The sequence below is a fragment of the Sparus aurata genome, chromosome 21 (assembly GCF_900880675.1).
Source record: "Sparus aurata chromosome 21, fSpaAur1.1, whole genome shotgun sequence".
Lineage (NCBI taxonomy): Eukaryota > Metazoa > Chordata > Actinopteri > Spariformes > Sparidae > Sparus > Sparus aurata.
This window is the reverse complement of record NC_044207.1, coordinates 10218548-10237492: the sequence shown is the minus strand read 5'-3', so window position 1 is coordinate 10237492 and position 18945 is coordinate 10218548. Positions and strand designations below refer to the sequence as shown.

General features: G+C 44.0%; 1 protein-coding gene across 1 annotated transcript; it reads right to left on the bottom strand.

The window, feature by feature from the left end:
- Positions 1-557: 557 nt before the first annotated feature.
- LOC115573121 (carboxyl-terminal PDZ ligand of neuronal nitric oxide synthase protein-like) lies at positions 558-18712 on the bottom strand. The gene is made up of 10 exons (XM_030403762.1): positions 18085-18712; positions 16885-16956; positions 14613-14705; positions 14473-14531; positions 14277-14385; positions 9943-10072; positions 9338-9465; positions 6535-6696; positions 4166-4334; positions 558-3703 (listed from the first exon to the last, which is right to left on the bottom strand). The coding sequence occupies exons 1-10, from the start codon at positions 18187-18189 to the stop codon at positions 3198-3200; spliced, it is 1533 nt and encodes a 510-aa protein (XP_030259622.1). The 5' UTR covers positions 18190-18712; the 3' UTR covers positions 558-3197.
- Between the last annotated feature and the right edge of the window lie 233 nt (positions 18713-18945).

The window sequence follows — 18945 nt, the reverse complement described above, 5'->3', positions numbered from 1 at the left end:
AAGTATTAGTGTATACCTGCAGAATACAAGGGGGGAGTGAGCAGTATGACACATCTTTCGTTATGATAAAACAAATAAAAGCAGAGGCCACGTCCTGGAGGCCACCCACTATCTGTGTCAGCAGCAGCTGCACCAGCAGAGCTGCAGGGTGTCGTGGCTGGACGTGGGTGGGTAATGGCGGATATTCTTTATATTCTCCAGCTTATCTGCAGCGTTACATCAAGCTGCCGCTGTCTGCGCACACAGCCAGCTTAATGGAAGATGACCCTGTTTAATCACCACAGCTGCTGTCTCTCCGACAAAAAGGGAGAGCCATCTCCCTCACAAAAGATCTTCTGCATGCCCACATCCCATTTTCTCAACCAATTATTAATTACTAACGAGCAAAACATTTTAAAAAGGTCAGCCCAGGAGCTGGTGCTGCTTATCATTATGTCAGAGACATATTCCAGTTTTAATCACCCATGGATTCAATGAGGCAATTAGTAACTCACACTGAACATATCATGATGTCAGACGGCATTTGAGAAAGGATATGTCATCCCACAAGGAGTAAAACTGGTTTAAGTGCACTTTAATTTTTAGTACACTTCATGTGAACAGACGTTACCTTGGGGAGGAATGGCAGAGAACGACAGAGAAATACGGCTACATGTGTACAGCAGACAGATTCTGAGTGCAAGAGAGTGGTGAAGCCGAGCTTCGGGGAAAAGAAGGGAGGAAGGTGAGTGAGGAAGAGGAAGGATGAGAAAGGAAAGCCAGGAGAGAGATTCATTGATTTTGGAAAGAGCTCAAAGACACATCCCCCAATTCATTGATTCAAAGAGCTGGCTCACAGTCAGCGAGGTGGAGCCGGTGCGACAGCTGGCCACAAGAATATGAAGTGAGTCCAGGAGTCTCCTCCATCTTTCTCTGGATTGGTACTTCAGGACCTTCCAAACAATTCATCTGAAGGTTGGAGCAACAGTGACGCAGCAGTTTACGGCTGCCGCAGTGTGGCACGAACAAATAATACTTGGAGGACATGGTGGCGGCCACACTTTTTTAAAACAGACGAGATTGTAGCAGCACCTGCGCACAGTGAGATGTTTCCCCCCGAAACACATCATCCACCACCTTATCAGAAAAGTGGTGACAGGATGATTAAAACCATGCTATGTATTTATAGCAACGCATATCAGTGAATTAAACTATATACAATGTGTTGAAAAGAGAAAATCACTGTGGGACACACATGCTCATTTTCAAACCCATGTGTAATTACAGATGAAGTGTCATAACAAGCACAGTAAGGGGTTCAATTTTCACACTCCCAAAAATGTGTTAGCATATCCAGACAGACTTGTAAAGGGGTCTTTTGTTCACAGATCTTCATTAGAAACAAAAAGCAAAGAATGACCAAGACCATGCCGGATGTGTCACAAATCCATAAACACAGACAGAGCCACAGTGTAACAAGCCCAGCGAGTGACAACGGCACCAAAGTCAGGGAACCAAACATGTGTAAGGTATAACAATCATCAAAGTGACACGCAAACAGTATGTAACACACAGACAGAGCCTGAAACACCACAGTGTTGATGCTATCTGACAGTCCAATGTTTGAACAGAGCTGCCCTGTCACCACTTCAGATGTAGAAGAAGTAGAAGTTGTAGAAAGTGTTTTGGGTTTTTTTTGGCTTTGGAGCTGAGAAACGAAGAAATACCAAAGGTTTACTTCAGTTTTCTGAACGGCAGTAAATAATATGGAGTGTAGGTCTATCAAGGTGTCATTGCCTTGGTGTGTTAATGATGATGATTATGTTAATTTTGTCAGATGCTTAATTTTACGACCAAAAACCTGCAAAACTAACAACATTCGCCTCAGCCTCTGTAGAACTGTACGTGTTTAGTGCTAATTAGCAAATGTTAGCATGTTAACACACTACACTACTATAACATGGTGACATGGTAAACATCATGGTCATGATAGCATGCTGACGTTAGCGTTGAGCGCAGTCTCACAGAGCTGCTAGCATGGCTGATTTAGTAAAAACACATTGTAAGTTAACAATATCTTATTATTTAGTGATTATTTATCATTGAACATTCATACAATCATAGGCATGTGATGAATGATATTGATTGATTGATTTTTTTATCCAGTCAAGTTTGTTTCAATGAAACCAGTCTCTATTAACACATGTCTGCACATGAATGCAAAAACTGTATGCAAGGGATGGGATTTTGGTAACGTGAGTGGTCTGGTTTCTGTTTGTAGTCCATTTGTAGTACGAAGAGTATTGATCAATCATGTCTGAACAAGCTTTGGCTGCATGCAGGTAAACAGTCTGTGTGCAAAGCAAAAGAGGTGGAACACAATGGCCGAAGTGCTAACTTGTTTATGATATCTTTAAGATATCTTTTTAAAGAGATTATGCAAAATGTTGTTTGGCGTCCATTCTTGCGTTTAAAGCTGCTGGTTGGACTGTAAGCAATGACCGGCGCACGGCAGAGCAAGTCCTGGCATACGGCTGCATGGTAGCCAGCCAAACTTTGGCTGTTGCCTACAGAAGCTAAATCATCTCCGATGGTAGCTAAAGACTGTGAAATTATTAATGTCATGAGAAATTTAACCTAAACGTCAGGACAAACAGTTAATTCAGTGATGCCTTATGAATGTCTGTTACATACAATACAAGTGGGACACTGATTCCGTGTACAGCAGGGTTATTCCCCATGAGTTTGAATTTCTTTGTTGTTGTTTAATTTTTGTTTTCAATTTTGTTTAGATTCTGTGATTTTTCAGAGTGGGTTTGTTTGTTTCAGTTTATATTTGTTTAAAAACTGTTTAGTGTCAGTTTAGTTTCCGCTGCTAACTGTAGCTACCGTGAGCAAGTTAGCTCAGTTAGCCCTGCTGCTAGCTGTTATGGTAAAACGCTGTCCCATATTTGTTTCTAAAGGTGGGCCAATTCTTACATATAACGCCTTTAACTATAATAACTTTAGTGCACATGGAGTAGCAAATCAAAACTTAAAGGGAACGTTTAAGCACAGTTGCTCAGAACTGTGGTGAATGAGCACTCTGTCCAGTACCAGGACACATACAATTACAGTTTACTGATGCCACAATACAGGATTTCTGTGTAATAAAGTCCTTCAGATTCTAAACTTTATTCATAAGTGCAATGTTGCCTTGTACAGCTTTAAGAGCCCCACTACACAGCCATCTCGTCCCCTAAGCAGTCCGGCAGATTCTCCGCATTCAGCACGTTGAAGAGCCGAGCGGCACTGTCGGCCCCAGCTCCCTCCCCCTGACCCCAGCTGTCCCGGTCATCGCTCTCATCGGTGTTTGATTCGTACTCCGATCCTATCCCCGACTCCCTAAACCGGAGCAGCTCCAGGGCTCCCAGGACCGAGCTTTCATCCGGGGCTCCATCGCTGGGAGTCTCCCCTGTGTCCAGGCTGTCTGGCCCCCGGGAGGAGAAGCGGAAGCACTCGAGGCGAACTCCACTGCCGCCGAGACCGAGAGTGCCGGCGTCGGTGCCCATGGTGCCTGGAGAGCAGGGCGAGGGCAGGGTAGAGACCCAGGCGCGGTCACTGATCTGCTGCAGGGACTGAGCTGCCAAAGTGCCCGTAGATGAGGAGGAGGTGAGGGTGTCACCGGGCGTGCTGGGGGGCTTGGCCCGGAAAGTGATCTCTAGAAGACTGTCCTGGGAGCCCACTGAGAACACACAGAACATCAAGAGTCGGTGTGACATAAAACAAATGTGTAACTATCGCATGTAAACAGAGACACAGGACATGAAAAGAGAGGTTTGAGCAGAGCAGATGAGATTATATGGAGTTGGGTGATATCTGCGCTGACAGGATTTGATAATTCATGACTATAAGGCAGCATAATGCCACCGGCTAAAAGCAGGGAGGGGAGAGCAGAGAGCAGAGCTGAATCCTTTGAGAGGGCTGCCACGGGATAATTAATTGAGCGCCAAAATTGGATGAGAAAGAGAAGGCATCACGACAGGAAGGAGGCAGGGGGAAGAAAGAGATGAAAGGGGAAAGAGATGAGAGAGAAAAGGGTCTTGTAACAGAAATTAGGCGAGGAGAAAACAGAGGAAGATTTGAGGCAGCCAAACCAAATAAAACACATACTGTAAATTATAAAGAAAGAAAGATAATTACTCACTAGATGTTAACTGGCCAGCAGCTTTGAGCTCGAGCTCCTGGATCTGTTTGACCAGCAGAGAAATGTGTTGCAGCAGGTCGGTGTTCTGCTGCAGCAGCCTCTGCACTCTGGCCTGGGCATCGGCCCGCGCACACACCTCCACCGACAGCTGCTCCTGGAGCACATGGACCTGAACACACCAACACACATACATCATGAAGAACACACAGACCAGTTTCATACATGAGACAAAATCTGAGAGAAAAAAAAAAGCCTTCCCTTGGGTGGGAATCCTTATTAAAATGCTCCTTTACTCATTCTCATTAGGCAGTCATTTATTAAAACCCACTCTGCCATCAAGAGGAAATCTGTTAATTAAATTCAGCATGACTCTTAGGGTTGGAGTTGGTTCTTGGTCCGAATTTTCAGTCTTTAGCCAGTAATGACACATCATTATGAATCAACATCTGTCAACGAGATCGGCCAAAATAAACTAGAAGCGCTAAAACTCAAAGAAAGTTCACTTCAGATCTTCAAAGGCCTTGTAACCCCGGCCCAGGCATATTTAATTTAATGTGAAACTTCTCAAAAAACTTCTACAGAAGTTGAGAGGAATGAAAGAGGTGGAAATTTATTAACCTCAACCATCTCACCACATCCTATTTTACACACCACTGACTGAAAATGGAAACAGCGCATCATTCTAATCATCATCCTCCAGAAAAAGTGATTCATGGAGCTTCCACTCATTCGCATGAATTTTGATTCATTATGTGTTTTGTGCCAAACTACATTAACTTTTCCAATAATGTTATTGTGCATTTTAATACAACTTGAAGCTGTATAATCGTTCCTTTGGCTCCCAAACAAACGTGATTAAAATTCAGTTAACGTTTTATTTGGTCTTCTTTAGGAGTATTATGTTTACATGACAATGTTGGATGGTCTATCCTTTGTTGTTCCACCACTTAGGTACAGACTGAAATACCTCAGCGACTAAAGGATGGATAACGATGAAATTTGAGATGAGATTCATTGTTCCCAGTGGATAAATCGCATTACTATGGAGAATACCTGACTAGTTCTCTTGTCCAGCAGGTTAACATTTGTGGTATTTAGTGTGTCAGCAATCACATTATTAGATGGACTGCCATTCAATTTGGTACAAAATCATGTCAGCCTCAGCTCATCTTTAAAGTCTGTGCTAATAAGCAATTATTAGCACATTTACATGGAAAATTATTGGTGCAATTTATAAGAATTGGCATCCTGTCTTGAATTCACACTCAAAACAAACTGTGGGCAGCATATAACCAGAATAACCACTAATTGTAGCTACCATTAGCTAGTTAGCTTGGCTAGCAGTGCATGTAGCGGTCCAGACTGGGAGGTTGGATTACCAGGGGTGTGTTGGTGTTTTTACCGCTAGCCCAGGATGCTTTGACCGATGTGGACTGTGGCTAGCTGGTTAGCATACTAGATATCTCTGCAACACAATACACAGGCATCATAATGTCAACATTAGTAATTTCTTCACATTCTGTTAATAATTTTACTTCATTTTTTAACGTTTTTCATTAGATCTCGTACATATTGCACCTGTAAGATGGTTCAGCATTAAACCTGCTTTACACAAGCCTGTTAAAATTGTTATTGTGGTGCCATTTAGATCACAGCACCACTGTCTAAATACCGTGGGTGTCTTAAACACAGCTGCACAGAGCCACCAACAAGCCCTAAGGTGCTTTCAGACAGCCTCCATTGTTTTCAAGCTTAATGCAGTGACAGCTCTCGTGAATGCGCACGACTGTTCGCCGCTGCTGTCAGAGTTTATGATGGTTAAACTTTTTCAACTTGCCACGGCGGCTCGCTGTGTGACTATGGCAACCACAAAAACTAGAGCGAGGGGAAACAATAGGAGCTGATTTTACTGGAATCTGAATAACATTTTCTCTTCATCAGCAGAGGACGAACAGATCAATGAAGAGAGACGGTCTGCGAGCAACATCTACTTCGTCTGGGACGTTAAACTTGTCATGTTAATTGTGTCATACTGTTAAGCATTTTGTATTTTTTAAGCCGTGATGAGATTGTACGAGGTGGACAGCATCAGCCTGTGACATACAGGTAGGAAGCACCTTTAGTGATGTTGGTATATATATGTTCCATATTTGTGGTCTATTTAGAATGTGTTTTTTGTGTTATAGTCTTTCATAAAAGACTTCACATTTGAATTCAGCAGACTGAGTAGACCAATGCTGCCATTAGATCTTGAACCAACACGGCAGGGAGGAAGGAAGGAAGGAACAGAGAAAGAAAAAAAAGGAAGAAAGAAAGGAAGAAAGAAGTCATAGAAGTGGTCCCAAATGAGAAGCAGTTGCCAGCAGTACCTGTGCTGACGCTGCGAGGGCCTGTTGTTCCTGCTGCTGCAGTTGTTTCTGGAGGAGCTGGACCTGGTGCTCGTCAGAGCAGGGAGCCTCTGCTGCCGACCCGCCCGACACGGAAGCTCCAAGGATCGGGGAGCTCAACAGGAGAGACGGGTCATCGGACACCTACGGCAGAGATGACAGTAAACTGGGCTCCTCTTTGCTTGGAATAGGTATTGATCGTAGCCACCATGAACACATAGAAAACACAAGCATCACCCACAGAAACTCAAGTTTAATCACTAAAAACAGAGCTGTATGTAATGCAGGTGGACAGTGTGCGCTGTAGTAAGTGTTAGGTAGAGAGAGGGAGACAGATCAAGGCTACGTCTCCCATGTCAAGCTGTATAAAAAAAAAAACTAAAGAGAAAGAGTGAGTTGTATTTCCCACCAAAGGAAGATCAATAAAGAAGCTGTGGGTGATCTACTGAGGCTGAGGTTGACGTGTTGCTTCCTGCCTATGTGATAGATTTCTACTTGAATCACAGGTGAGCAGTGAGATGACTGTAGAAAGAAGAGCACGGTCTTTGATTTTTAGCTGCTGACACCAAAGCATGACATTTACTGGCGGAGACCATTAAATCACCTACAAACTGCTGCTGTATGACGAGACATGGCTTTGTGGGCAGTGGCACAATTAAAGTTGATATGGCTAAAGTGTTTGCAAAGCGTCGCCTTATTTAGCAACATTTGTTTGTTTCTTTGTTTATTTAGAAGCATGATTCACATGGTATGGTACTTGTAAGTCCAATAATAACTTTCTGTTTTAGCTCGTGTTTGTCTCTCTGATAAAAATTATCTCTCTAGCTGACCTTAACCTCCTACTAGCTGATGTTTGGCGCGAGGCGGGCAGCTGCTATGGCAACAGGGAGAGAACCGAAAAAGTAAAAGCATGGGCTGTAAAACCAAAACGATGAGCTGAACGATGCTAAAACGCTAACAGGAACGGCAAAGCATCTGTCATTATGAGCGACATACATGTAGTCAGTTGGTTCCCTTTTAATTAAAGATATTGTTTGTAGCAGGTTTAAAGGTCTAATGTGTAGAATTTAGCGGCATTTGGCAGTGAGGTTGCAGATTAACCAACTGAACACACCTCGTCTCAACCTTTCCGATGGTTGCAGCGAACGCTAAAGTCCGTCTAGTGTTTGGTCTGTCACTTCTGGGCTAATGTAGAAACATGATGGTGCAACATAGATTAACTAATTAATTCATAAATTAAATATAAGTTTTGAACTTTAGAAGTTGGACACTTGTAATCGGGATCCACTGTACAAGCACGATAAGTAAATCTGGTCTAATATGATTTACATTGAATCTAATTCTGTAGATGGTGCTTTAATGGGAAAGCAGTCAGTGGAATCTGTACTGTGATCTACAGATTGACTGGTCGGGCTGCTGTTAGATGGTCCAACTGGAATTATGACTCACACAATTATGTTAGAGTGCTGCTGAGGGATGAGCAGCCATGAAGGACACGACTTATCTGTCATATCTGAGATGGCGGATCAATATGGTGGACTCTCTCGACATTAATACTGGACTGTGAAGGACAGTTGACCTTCAAATTACCCAGAGAGGAGGGAGGAACTGCAGGTGTGATCTGGACATATGGAATACAGCTGTTGTATAGTGGCAGAATTACATTAAATGTAGTTTTGTAGTAGAAGTTCAAACTCAGAATTATTAAAATTTCCTCCCCCCAGAACTGCATAGCGCACCTTTAAATATTGCCTTTTTTCTTGTTTTCAAGTAACCGTGTCATCAGTGTCATAAACATTCTGTTCAAATTAATTAGCTGCTCACTGGTACAACACAAGTTTTCCCTCTTGGGTCCTACAGCCGACATCTCTCCAGAGACGTGGCTGGAGGATGACAAATATCAGAGAGCAAATAGCTGCTCGTTCGACATCTCAAGATAAACAGAGCAGTGCTAGAAATCCTCGCCGCGCTTTCATTAATAAACCATACGACCACATCAATATTGAAGAGCTTCATGGAGCATGTCTTCACAAACAGGCCTTGAAGATGTGCCTGCTCGCCATACAACCCTCAGTGGCATTTTCGGATTTTCATGCGGCCTCACATGAGCCAAAACTTTCATCACGACTCCATGAGCCTCTCAGAATTATTTATCAAGTGGGGATTTATGACTTCTCAGATCAGTTTTCCCTAACATATTGGAAAATAAACATGCGCTACCAAAACACATCGTGTTTTTTTTCTTGTTTTATCATTGATCTAGTAACTACTAAGTTTAGGGGTGAAAGAGTGAACTTAAATCAGGCATTTCATTTGCAAGACTCGTGGGTGTTAAAAGTATTTTTGAGGTGCTGAATTTAGTAGAGCTGAACTCTTTGGGTGATTAATCAATTAGTCAATAGACAGAAACTTGATTGAGAGATTGTTTAAAGGGGCGACTCCAGTGTTATAGTATTGCACTTTCAATAACCACTCTGATGATAGGTAAACTGAACCTGATATGTAAAATAGGTGTAGTGTCTCTTTAACTCATTTTTGAGCCAAAAGATTGTTCCTGCTTGGATGTGATTATTTCCCTTGTTTTTAGTCTTCTAAGGACGAACCCGGATTAGACAATCCGTACTGTTCCCAAGAACATTTGACCCCCCCCAAGTCCATTTTGTTTGACTCGTGACTTCCATAAATTACCCTTTACAGACTTGGCTTAATCCCTGCAGCGTTTATACTGGAGGTTGGTTTTGTATGAGCTGCGCTTATCTGTCCAAGGATGATTTCCATACTCTACCTTTCCATTGTTATCGTGAGCCTCTTCCTTCTTGCTCTTCTCCGGGTCTGATGAAGAGACACACTCAATGCTCTCCTCTGTTGTGGCCTCAAGGTCGGTCTCCTCTGACAATGCAAACCTCTTCTTTGCTGCAGAAAGACCGAGCAAATATAAGAGGGAATTTTCAGAGCGTATTCACTTTAGAGTTTGCAGCGTACAGTGATAGAGGCAGTGACGGCGACAGCAGCAGCAGTAGCCGGCAAAGAGCTGGAGTCCTCACAAGGTCTTTTGATCAATGGCTCGCACGACTCACCAAAACATGTCTGCAGCTGCAGCACGGGAAGCTGCTGAATAACCATCCGTGGTGGATAATAACATCTTTTCTCAGAGAGGTGTGCTCAGTTGCCACTGTTCTGTTTCTGCAGGCGCTCCGGGTTTTTTGTTTGTGTGATAGAGAATGCAAGAGGGAGAGAGAGGAAGAGAAGGCCTAGGGTTTGTGTGTGTGTGTGTGTGTGTGTGTGGCAGAAGGAGAAAGGGAAGGAGAGAGACAGACAGGGAGAGAGAGAAAGGACTGGATTTGTGGATGTAATTTCGTGTGTGTGTCTGTGTGTGTAGTTGTGAGTCACCTGGCACTGCCTCCGATTCCTCCCCCTTCCCCTCCTCATCCTCCTGGTCGTCGCCTTTCTGCTGCAGGGTCAGCTGGTGACACACATCGAACGCCTGACCCACCGTCCGCACGATCCTCATGGCCTGAGACTGTGACGGAGGACACAGAGGGAAAGTGTGTGTGTGTGTGTGTGTGTGTGTGCGCGTGTGTGTGTGTGGGGCGGTGGGAGGCAGCAGCAGGAGCACAGTTAGGGAGGATGCAAAAATGAAGAGACACAGCAGGGGAGCAAATGAGGTGCCGAAAGGAGGTGCCAAGGAAGAAAGAAGGGGATAGATGAATGAGTGTGTGCACAGGTAAAGAAGAAGAAGATGAAAAATAGACACAATAGTTGCGGGAAGAAAATGGTGAATGTTCGGGCAAAACGGGAGGTGAGAAATGAAGACAGAGGGGAAACAGGAGAGGACCAAATTAAAGTCAGAAGATATCACAAGTGTAGAGCTCCAGCTGCTCGCCCTTGTCTGTCTGCTCTGCATACATACTGCTGTCACAGTGATGGATGGGTCTATTACAGAGGCAAGTAACTCTGATGGCTGGGGGAGTGGAGATAAAGGTTGTTTGTTATTGCAGGAGGCTCAGTAGGTGTGTCAGCACCATCAGGTCATCAATCAGGGGCAGTTCAAATATGCAACGACTCAAAAATGTGTAAAATCGGGATGTTTTTTCAGGATATCTCATATGTGTTTTTCTGCAAAGTTTTAATTTCATCTTCTTTGGACATCACGATTATGACAACATGCAGATGCAGCGGCCAGCAGCTCCTTCAAACGTTGCTTTTTAAATGTTATTTTTTCTACGCGAAACACCTAAAGCGCAGGTTTTGGATTTGAAGCAGTGGACTTTGAGGCTTTCAGGCGTCTTTCCATCATCCAACGTGAACAGCCAGACTGCCCTGGGAGGAAGAGTCAGAAAAAAAGCCACACCTTCTGAGATACCTGTCTCCACCACAACATCCCAGACCAAGAGTGTGCCGACTGAGTGCCAACTGAGTGCCGACTACAGTGGAGCTAGGAGAGGTGGACTCAGTGTTTACGTCAATGATGCTCAACTGTTTGTTTTTTTCAGCTTTATTGCCTAATTGACGTTTCAGCGATCACTGCCCACAACATCTTTCAATCGTCCAACATGACCAGCCAGACTGCTGAGAGAGGAAGAGTCGGCAAGAAAGAGCAATGCTTGTCCAGCTTGGATTTAAGGCTGCTCCTGGCTAATGTTGCACTGGGAAATTAGAGAATGTTGTGACCAAATCCTTACAGGAACCTGTCCTCACCACAGCATCCCAAAACAAGCCGTTGCACTCGACGGGTGGACTGTGTTCTGAGTCGACAGAGTGCACGATTACAGCGGAAAGAGGAGAGGTGGACTCTGCGTTTCCCTCATTGATGCTTGGTGCTTAAAACGCAGTGAGAGCTGATGGACACTGTTTACCTGATGTTGAACGTTTAATGTGAAGATGCGGACCACATTATCGTCGCCATCTTGTCCCTGATGTTGACGTTCAACCTGCCGCAAATTTGAAATTAAAAAATGCACCATGCGTTTATCTATAGATGTGTTTCAATAACTGTTTCATTGTTCTCTGTTTGTAGTCATGTACAAAACGAAACACAGCCGAGCAAAACAAAAACTTTAGTCATATCAAAGGAATGGTTCAATGTTCATCCTTTTCTTCATCAAAGTGAGGACTGAGACAAAGTTGCATTTGTCCAAGTTGCGATTTTGTGATGTGCATAAGTCGTGTTTTTCTTTTTATTTCAAACTTCGATCTGTTATGCACCCAATCTTTAAGTCAAGTTTATGCTAAGCTGAGCGTCTCCTTGCTGTAGCTTCATATTTAATGCCAAGATATGAGAGTGGTATTGATTTCCTCCTCTACGTCTCCACAAAAAATGGGAACACTAAGTCAAAGTGTTCCTTTAAATTACTTAAAAGCAAAAGAAAATAAGGCAGAGCCTAAATTAAATCCCAAGCATTAACTAATCATTCTTGGTTTTGAGTATTCGCAGCAGATTAATCCGTAATAAAAGTAACTGGAGCAGGTCTAATGTGTTTTAACCTTCTAATTGTCTAGAGACTTTTCAGCATGCAGCAGCTTCAGTGTTGAGCAGGTTAAATACTACTCTCTGTTCTGGCTCAAATGTGGTCTCAGTATTTCTGAAGCTGAACAGGCCGGCATGAAAATTCAGTGTGGCCTTTAAGACAGCAGCACGTCTCTGATCGATTTCAGGGCTGCTTTTCTTCATGAAGCCCTAATGCACAGTCCTTTGGCAGCATCTTAAATCCACTGGAATTAAGCTTTATCCACCATGTCCTTCCTAAATCTCACCAAAGGGGAGTTTTTTGTGTTCTCCATATTGAATAGTGGCAGCAGCATCTGACTCTGGGGGATCATTCTGCCTCAAGGCATTCAGTTGGAAATGTCAAGGTGCAACTTCTGCTTGGAAGTAGTTCAAGTCAAGTGAAATAGCAAAAGAAAATAATGTAGGAATGAAGACATGACATTTACTATTTTTTCTCCATCAACAAAAAAACCTTAATTTTGTTTTAGAAATTAAACCAGCCATCCCAAGGCCAAACACAAAATGGCTCTGCTGATGCACCGTGCTGACATCTAAGCTCTGCTGGGGCGCAACATGCCATGATGAAAGGAAATCAAATCTCCTCTTATCGGCTGGTCCATCTCCTCCTACTCAGCACACATGCTTGGTCTGCAGTGCTCCGATAAGGCTCGGCAGCCCTAGGGAGGTTAGCGAGGCACCACTGGCCCCGTCCCTGACAGTGTGGTGGGTGTTCGTTCAGCAGTGGCTAAAATGTCTTTAGGTGCTGAGTGAAAAAGCCCCTCTTCTTTTCTCTTTCCACCAAGATGATTAGTATTCAGCTTCATTAAGTCGCTGTCGGTCTGGTATCCATGGTGAAGGGATGGGAGTCAACCTCACTGATGCTCTGTCTTTGTCACGGAGGGAAAAGAAATGTCTCTGTTTGATATGCAGATATGTGACGGCTGGAGAAGGAGATGCCTTTAATTTTCATAGGCAGTTTGCCTCAACGCGCACAAAGCCACGGACTCTCAGATTAATTGGCCGTGTGTGAAGTTGCAATGGGAGTTTGCAACACTGAGGCTGTGGAAACATGGTCATGATTTCTTACCAAGCGTTAGGTGAGAAAATTGATATCAAAATTAAAAGCTTTCACCAGAAGATGGTTAGCCTCCCTTAGCACAAAGAATGGAAACAGAGCAAAACAGCTAGCCTGTCTGAAAGGTGACAAAAAGCTTCTGTAAGAACATGTGAAGCTCACTAATTAATGCGTCATATAACTGTTTTTTTTTTTTTGTTTTTTTTTATATCTTGTTTAATCCATGGAGAAGAAGTTCTTTGAAACATGGTAGCCACTGTCCTCTGACATCATGCTCGGGGTGGGAAGCTTGAATTCCGGATGATGCTACGCTGCTGTGTTGCAGGTGACAGGTCGTGTAAACATAGAGAATCTTAATAATTGTAATCATTCCATCGCTTACCAGCTGATTAGCGACTGTGAGGTTTTTGGACAATGAAAATCTGGGTGGACGTCAGGCCATATTTCAAAGTAAAACAATATTTTGATAAGCCATTAGCTAACATTGGCATTCAACCACTTTCAAGCTAGCGTAAAAATGTGATTACATCCAGTGTATTTCACCTCTAGACTCAAATTAAATGTTCCAAGAAGTGTGTTGATATTTTAGAATTAATCTATGCCTTTTCTATTGTACAGTTTAACAAAGTAATGTTAGCTAGGAGGTGACTGACTGCTAACATTAGCTGATGTCGAACAGAGGCTAACGGGTCATTAAATGTGCCGTTATACCTTGAAAAATGTCCCTCCAGATTTTCACTAGTCATCTCACTAGTCTATCTTTTCAGTTGCCGATCAATTGGGAAGCAGTGAAGGGAGAGTGTTATGATGATCAGCTCGCTTAAGGTTGCTGGGAGGCAGATTTAGCTATCTTCAGACGCAGTCAGGCTAGCTGTTTCCCCCTACTTCCTGAGTTAATTTCATTCAATAATCCAGAATCATATTAAGAAATCTTATACATTTTTTGTCGAGGGAACTAGCCCAATGCTAACCTCTGGATTAGCATAAAATTTTTTATCCCTGCAGCTTTGATGGTGTCCTAATCACCTACTCAAGCTACTAGCATCAATTCAAGGTTGTTTTGGACCTTTTCTTTAATCGAATTTGTCATCAGTAAAGAATACATAACACCACTGGACTAATCTTTTTAAAGATTCTCAGTTTATCAGGTATCAAACCTACTTTCCTCTTTGACTTGAAGACGTTGCAGCGGAAAATGTTGCTCTGTCCATCACGCGCTATGTAGCTGAAGATCTTCAAGTCCTGGGCATCATGTGAGACGTAGAAGATCCTGTTAAAAGGAAGACAATACACTACATGTTGGTTAGAAGCTCTCCATTAATTTGGCTTGTTAATTAAGACCATCAAGAGGGCCTACCTGTAGATTGGATCCTGTGTCACCAAGATGGTGTTCTCATCCCATGACCACCCTTTTCTCTGTAAGAACACACAACACACCGTTCAGTTGTGACAAAGGAGCGATGTGATTCAAATGAGGTCAAACTTTACAGGACTGACCTTCCTCTTCTTGCGCAAGATCACTTTGATGGCATCGGTGGACACGACAATGTTGACCTTCTTTTTCTTGATATTCTTCAGCTTGAATTCATACTGTGAAGAAGTGAGAAGCGATATTTAAATTAACGTTCATGGTTGGCCAGAAAAGTTAATTCAAACCAAACAGATTATTACGTTACTCTGTGTGACTCGCATTAAAAATCACACGGCCCCGCTGAGCCGGAGCTCCTTACACAGGATAAATGATAAATTGGAAGAAGAGAGAAGGGATCATGCTTGCAGGAAGATATTTTTGTCTACCTTCTTAGAGGGAATAGTTGAGTAAACATCGAGAAACTGTCAGTTTCTGTTCCCCGGAGCTGTATAAGCTTTCAAAGGCCGACTTCCCAGAGGGAGGCAGACTTGTGTGGGACACTTTCATCCCTCTCCATGATTAATGCCGGAGCCTGTAGCCTCTGCTTTCCACTGCAGGCTCACACTCCAAATATCAGGCATCTAAGAACAACCAGGATTCATGTGAAGTAACAGGCCACGCTCTGACAACACCCAGTCCGACATCAGATGATTAATTGATCAGATGAGGCTCTGTGAAATCACCAGTTTTCTTCAGCGAACGACGCGTTGCCTGCTTTTTGCGTGACAGACTTGTATATTCTCTGTCATCTTTCCTTCTTTGTGTAAAAATAACAACCCTGCCCTCTCTTTTATTTGCAGCAGAACTGGAGCTGTCATCTCAATCTAACATTGACTTTTCTGAACAAAGCAAATCTCACTGGAAAGAGGAAATGGGATAATTGCTCCCAGCATGTCATTTCTGCTGGTTTGGGCCCATAATGAATCCGCAGCAGTTTCTCTATGAGCCTCACTAGAAGACTCCCAGGAACCTCACTCCTTGTCGTCCGCTCTCATCTATTTCATCCCTCTTACTGCTGTGTGGGAGTTCTCCTCCGCGGGCAGTACAAGCTCAGTGAAGGACACAACTCCCATAATGTAGCCCCACGTGAACCGAGACAAGAGGACCATCCATCTCCACACGCGCTGCTGTCACAGAGCGACAAAGTGCGTCACAGGAGGCGCTCGTGCCACATTATTTTCATGCACATTAGCATGCGACCAACGCCGGTCCCAAGCACCGGTAAAGCTCTACAGGTTGGGTCAGCTCACCTCCGGTCTTATCTCTAAGCCACTCTGAGTGCTCGGAGGACTGAATATTCAGAGCGAGTCTCCCCAGAAGCACCCAATGCTCACCGCTGTGCACAAAGACCCGCTTTTATGCTATCCGTCGTAATCTCGGCCACGTTTGACATCATGTTTATTGTATTTTTTTCTTTAAATGCTGCGCCGTCTCTTCTCCTCCTGCATTTTTATCATCACCTCCACTTTATTGGCTTTGCTTTGAAGCCTCGCAGAAGAAAATGCCTTTCGCAGACTTTGCTTTCAGATAAGAGCCCCACAACGGAGGAATATAATTAAAATGTGGTTGTTTTAGCACAAATCAAAAACACTCGGCCGGCAAGGTTTTCCAGCACCCTCTGGATTACACTGTGCACAGTGTGGGCATATTACCTCCGTTCTCAACCTGCGGGCAAGCCCTTTAATAATGCATTGTCAGAAAAAAAGTGGAAAAAATATGAAAGAGATCATTGAGAGCCGCTAAATCTTTACAGGCACAATCAAATGACCATTATACTCCACTGCACACGAGGGATCAGGATTAAGCCCTTTCCTGGGTGTCACTGGGGATGTGTCTGACCTCCGGGTGACACAATAACTTGGTTGTTAGATTAGATCTAACAGCTGACAAGCAGCTAAATCCTCTCCTCCCCGTGCCTCTCTGGCACACTGCAGTGATGTGTAATGACAGGGCGTCGCAGGGTTTCCAGTCGCCTCGTCTGGTCTGAGGGGAAGGTTGGAGAGCTTGTTAGTTCTTCTAATGGTATCACATATAAACCTGCATGTTGTATCTCTCCTCAGCCATAAAATCTGCCGCCCCGAATCCCTCCTTGATTTAAACCCCTCCTGACAGCACACTGAATCTGCCTGAGTGTGTAGTTTTACGCAGACTAGTGATGAAGAGGATGTCGAGAGGGGGGTAAGGATCCGGCGAGCACAAGGTGAGACATAAAACACCGGAGAGGGAGGGAGGATTAATGTGCGCGCACCACCGTCAGCTGCTGGGTTGCTGTTAATGTGTTTGGACTGCCTTGCCTCGAGGGTGAAGTTCAGTGGTCTGGGTGTGGGCTCATGGAAGTCGCATATCTAAGTGTCTTACTCTGATTCTCCTCATTGCAGCGACGATCTCCATTCGGCTGCCGGGGCGACCCACCTCCAGACTGCCGATGTACTGCAGAATGACAAGGAAAGGTTTAAAGGTGCACCGTGCACACAGTTTCATCAGGAGAGAAAGACCTTCATCGACAGCTTTAATAAGACCTAAACAAACTAAATAAAGTAACGCTTTGTTTTCATGACTGAATAAACTGCATAAACAAACTGACCTTAGAGGACAACACAATTCCATTCTGTTTGTGTTTATGTGGCGGACCCTGCCACACTGTAGTGTTCAGTGTTCTGGGACCTTGAGAACATTTTCCTCTTAGAACAGCTTGTTTATTGTTGCACGTTACATTTCTGAGTTTGTATTATTACCTCATTAATATTGCACATGTTCAAATTCTGAGTTTGAACTTCTTGTCCAAAAACAACATAGTGCCCCTTTAATGATCGGCAGTTTGAGATGATAAATTCCTCCGAATTCCACTGTAGCTTTCACATCTTTATCCATGGAAATATTTACATCTATGAGCAAATCATTACATTCTAGCGCTGCAGCTGATAGTTGATTAACTCATTTAGTCTATTTTCTGTCAATAACAGCAAATATTTGATGTCTAACATTTGATAATTTGATGCTTTCTAGTCTTTCATTACAGTTAATTTCATATCTAGGGATTTTTGACAGTTCATCAGGAACACATCAATTGTGATGGGCATTTTTTCTTCTTCTTCTTTTTTGTTTTTAGATCCCAAACAGATGTTCAGGCAGAAGCATCAAGGAGGACAATAATCACAGTCTGCAGTCCTGTTACTCTGATTTTGCTGGCAGTCAGATAGCAAAGACAAAAATGTAAAAAAAAAAAAAAGAAAAGAAAAAAGAAAAAGAAAAAGCTGATCGCGGTGCACTTATCACACATTCATCAAGACACATTATGTAACGGAATATAAATGATGTCAGCATTCATCAAGTTATCAGTTAAAGCAACACTTTTCTCCGTGCGAGGTTCAATCACAAAAGCTGTCAAAGTCACGCAAAGTAAAGTAACACGAGAACTATCCCCATCATCACATGAGGGTGGGTACATGGAGCGGCTGTGGTGACAGACAGTGATGGACACGTAATGTCCCGCTGCTCCTCGAGCCTCTACATTATTCCTGCCCTGCCCAGAAAGTATCTGTTGCGGAGGCTCCTTACCTTTGCCTCGAAGCAGACCCCATGTTTGAACACCTCGTCGTTGTGCATGGGGATCCTCAGATCGTGCGCGTCATCTACTAAATTGTACTTGGTTACCCCTGGCATCGCTCTAATGATCGCCCGCCCGCTCGCTCGCTCCGCTCTCTCGTTTTTTCTTTTTCTTTTTTTTTTTACGACAGCGCTAGAGGAGGCTACCTGCAGATATGCGCATCTCCTCCGGCGCTGCTCCCTCCGCTGGTGCACTCTCACCGGAGAGACGCGTCACTCCGGAGGTCATCCGGGTTGAGGCGCTCGGGTCTGGTAGGTGGATTCAATTAGCGCGCTGATCGCTGATCGGTGTGTGCACTTGCTGACCCCCTCATCCGGTCTGAGAAACGACGGAGGAGCAGTGCACACCGCCGCCAACACCACCACCGCCGCCGGGGTCCCGATGACGCACGGACCTCAGCACATGATTGTCTTTTCCTCGAAGCCCCGCGGCACCAGTGTGGGCACTAACTGATCAGAGCGAGCGATCAATATTCAGAGGCGGTGGACGCTTACTGTCCATCCAGCTGGGTGTTAAATCAAACAGATGAACACGGACTCTGCTTGAATAGACTATCAGCAGCTACAGCTGGTGTTTGGTTGTGTGACATCTAGTGGCCTCACAGGGGATAAACAAATCCCCAAGACACTGCCTCCCAGGGGGTTCCAGGAGCCCCCAGGGGTCCTTGCGGGGCCCAGGGTTCCCTCCTGCACTATGAGTATTAATATAAAACGTTTATTTTCAGAGGCACTGACACACATGCAGAAGAGGCAGATATGAAAATGGATGTTTCACTGACAAAACAGTGACCGAGAGAGGCCCCAGTGGACCTA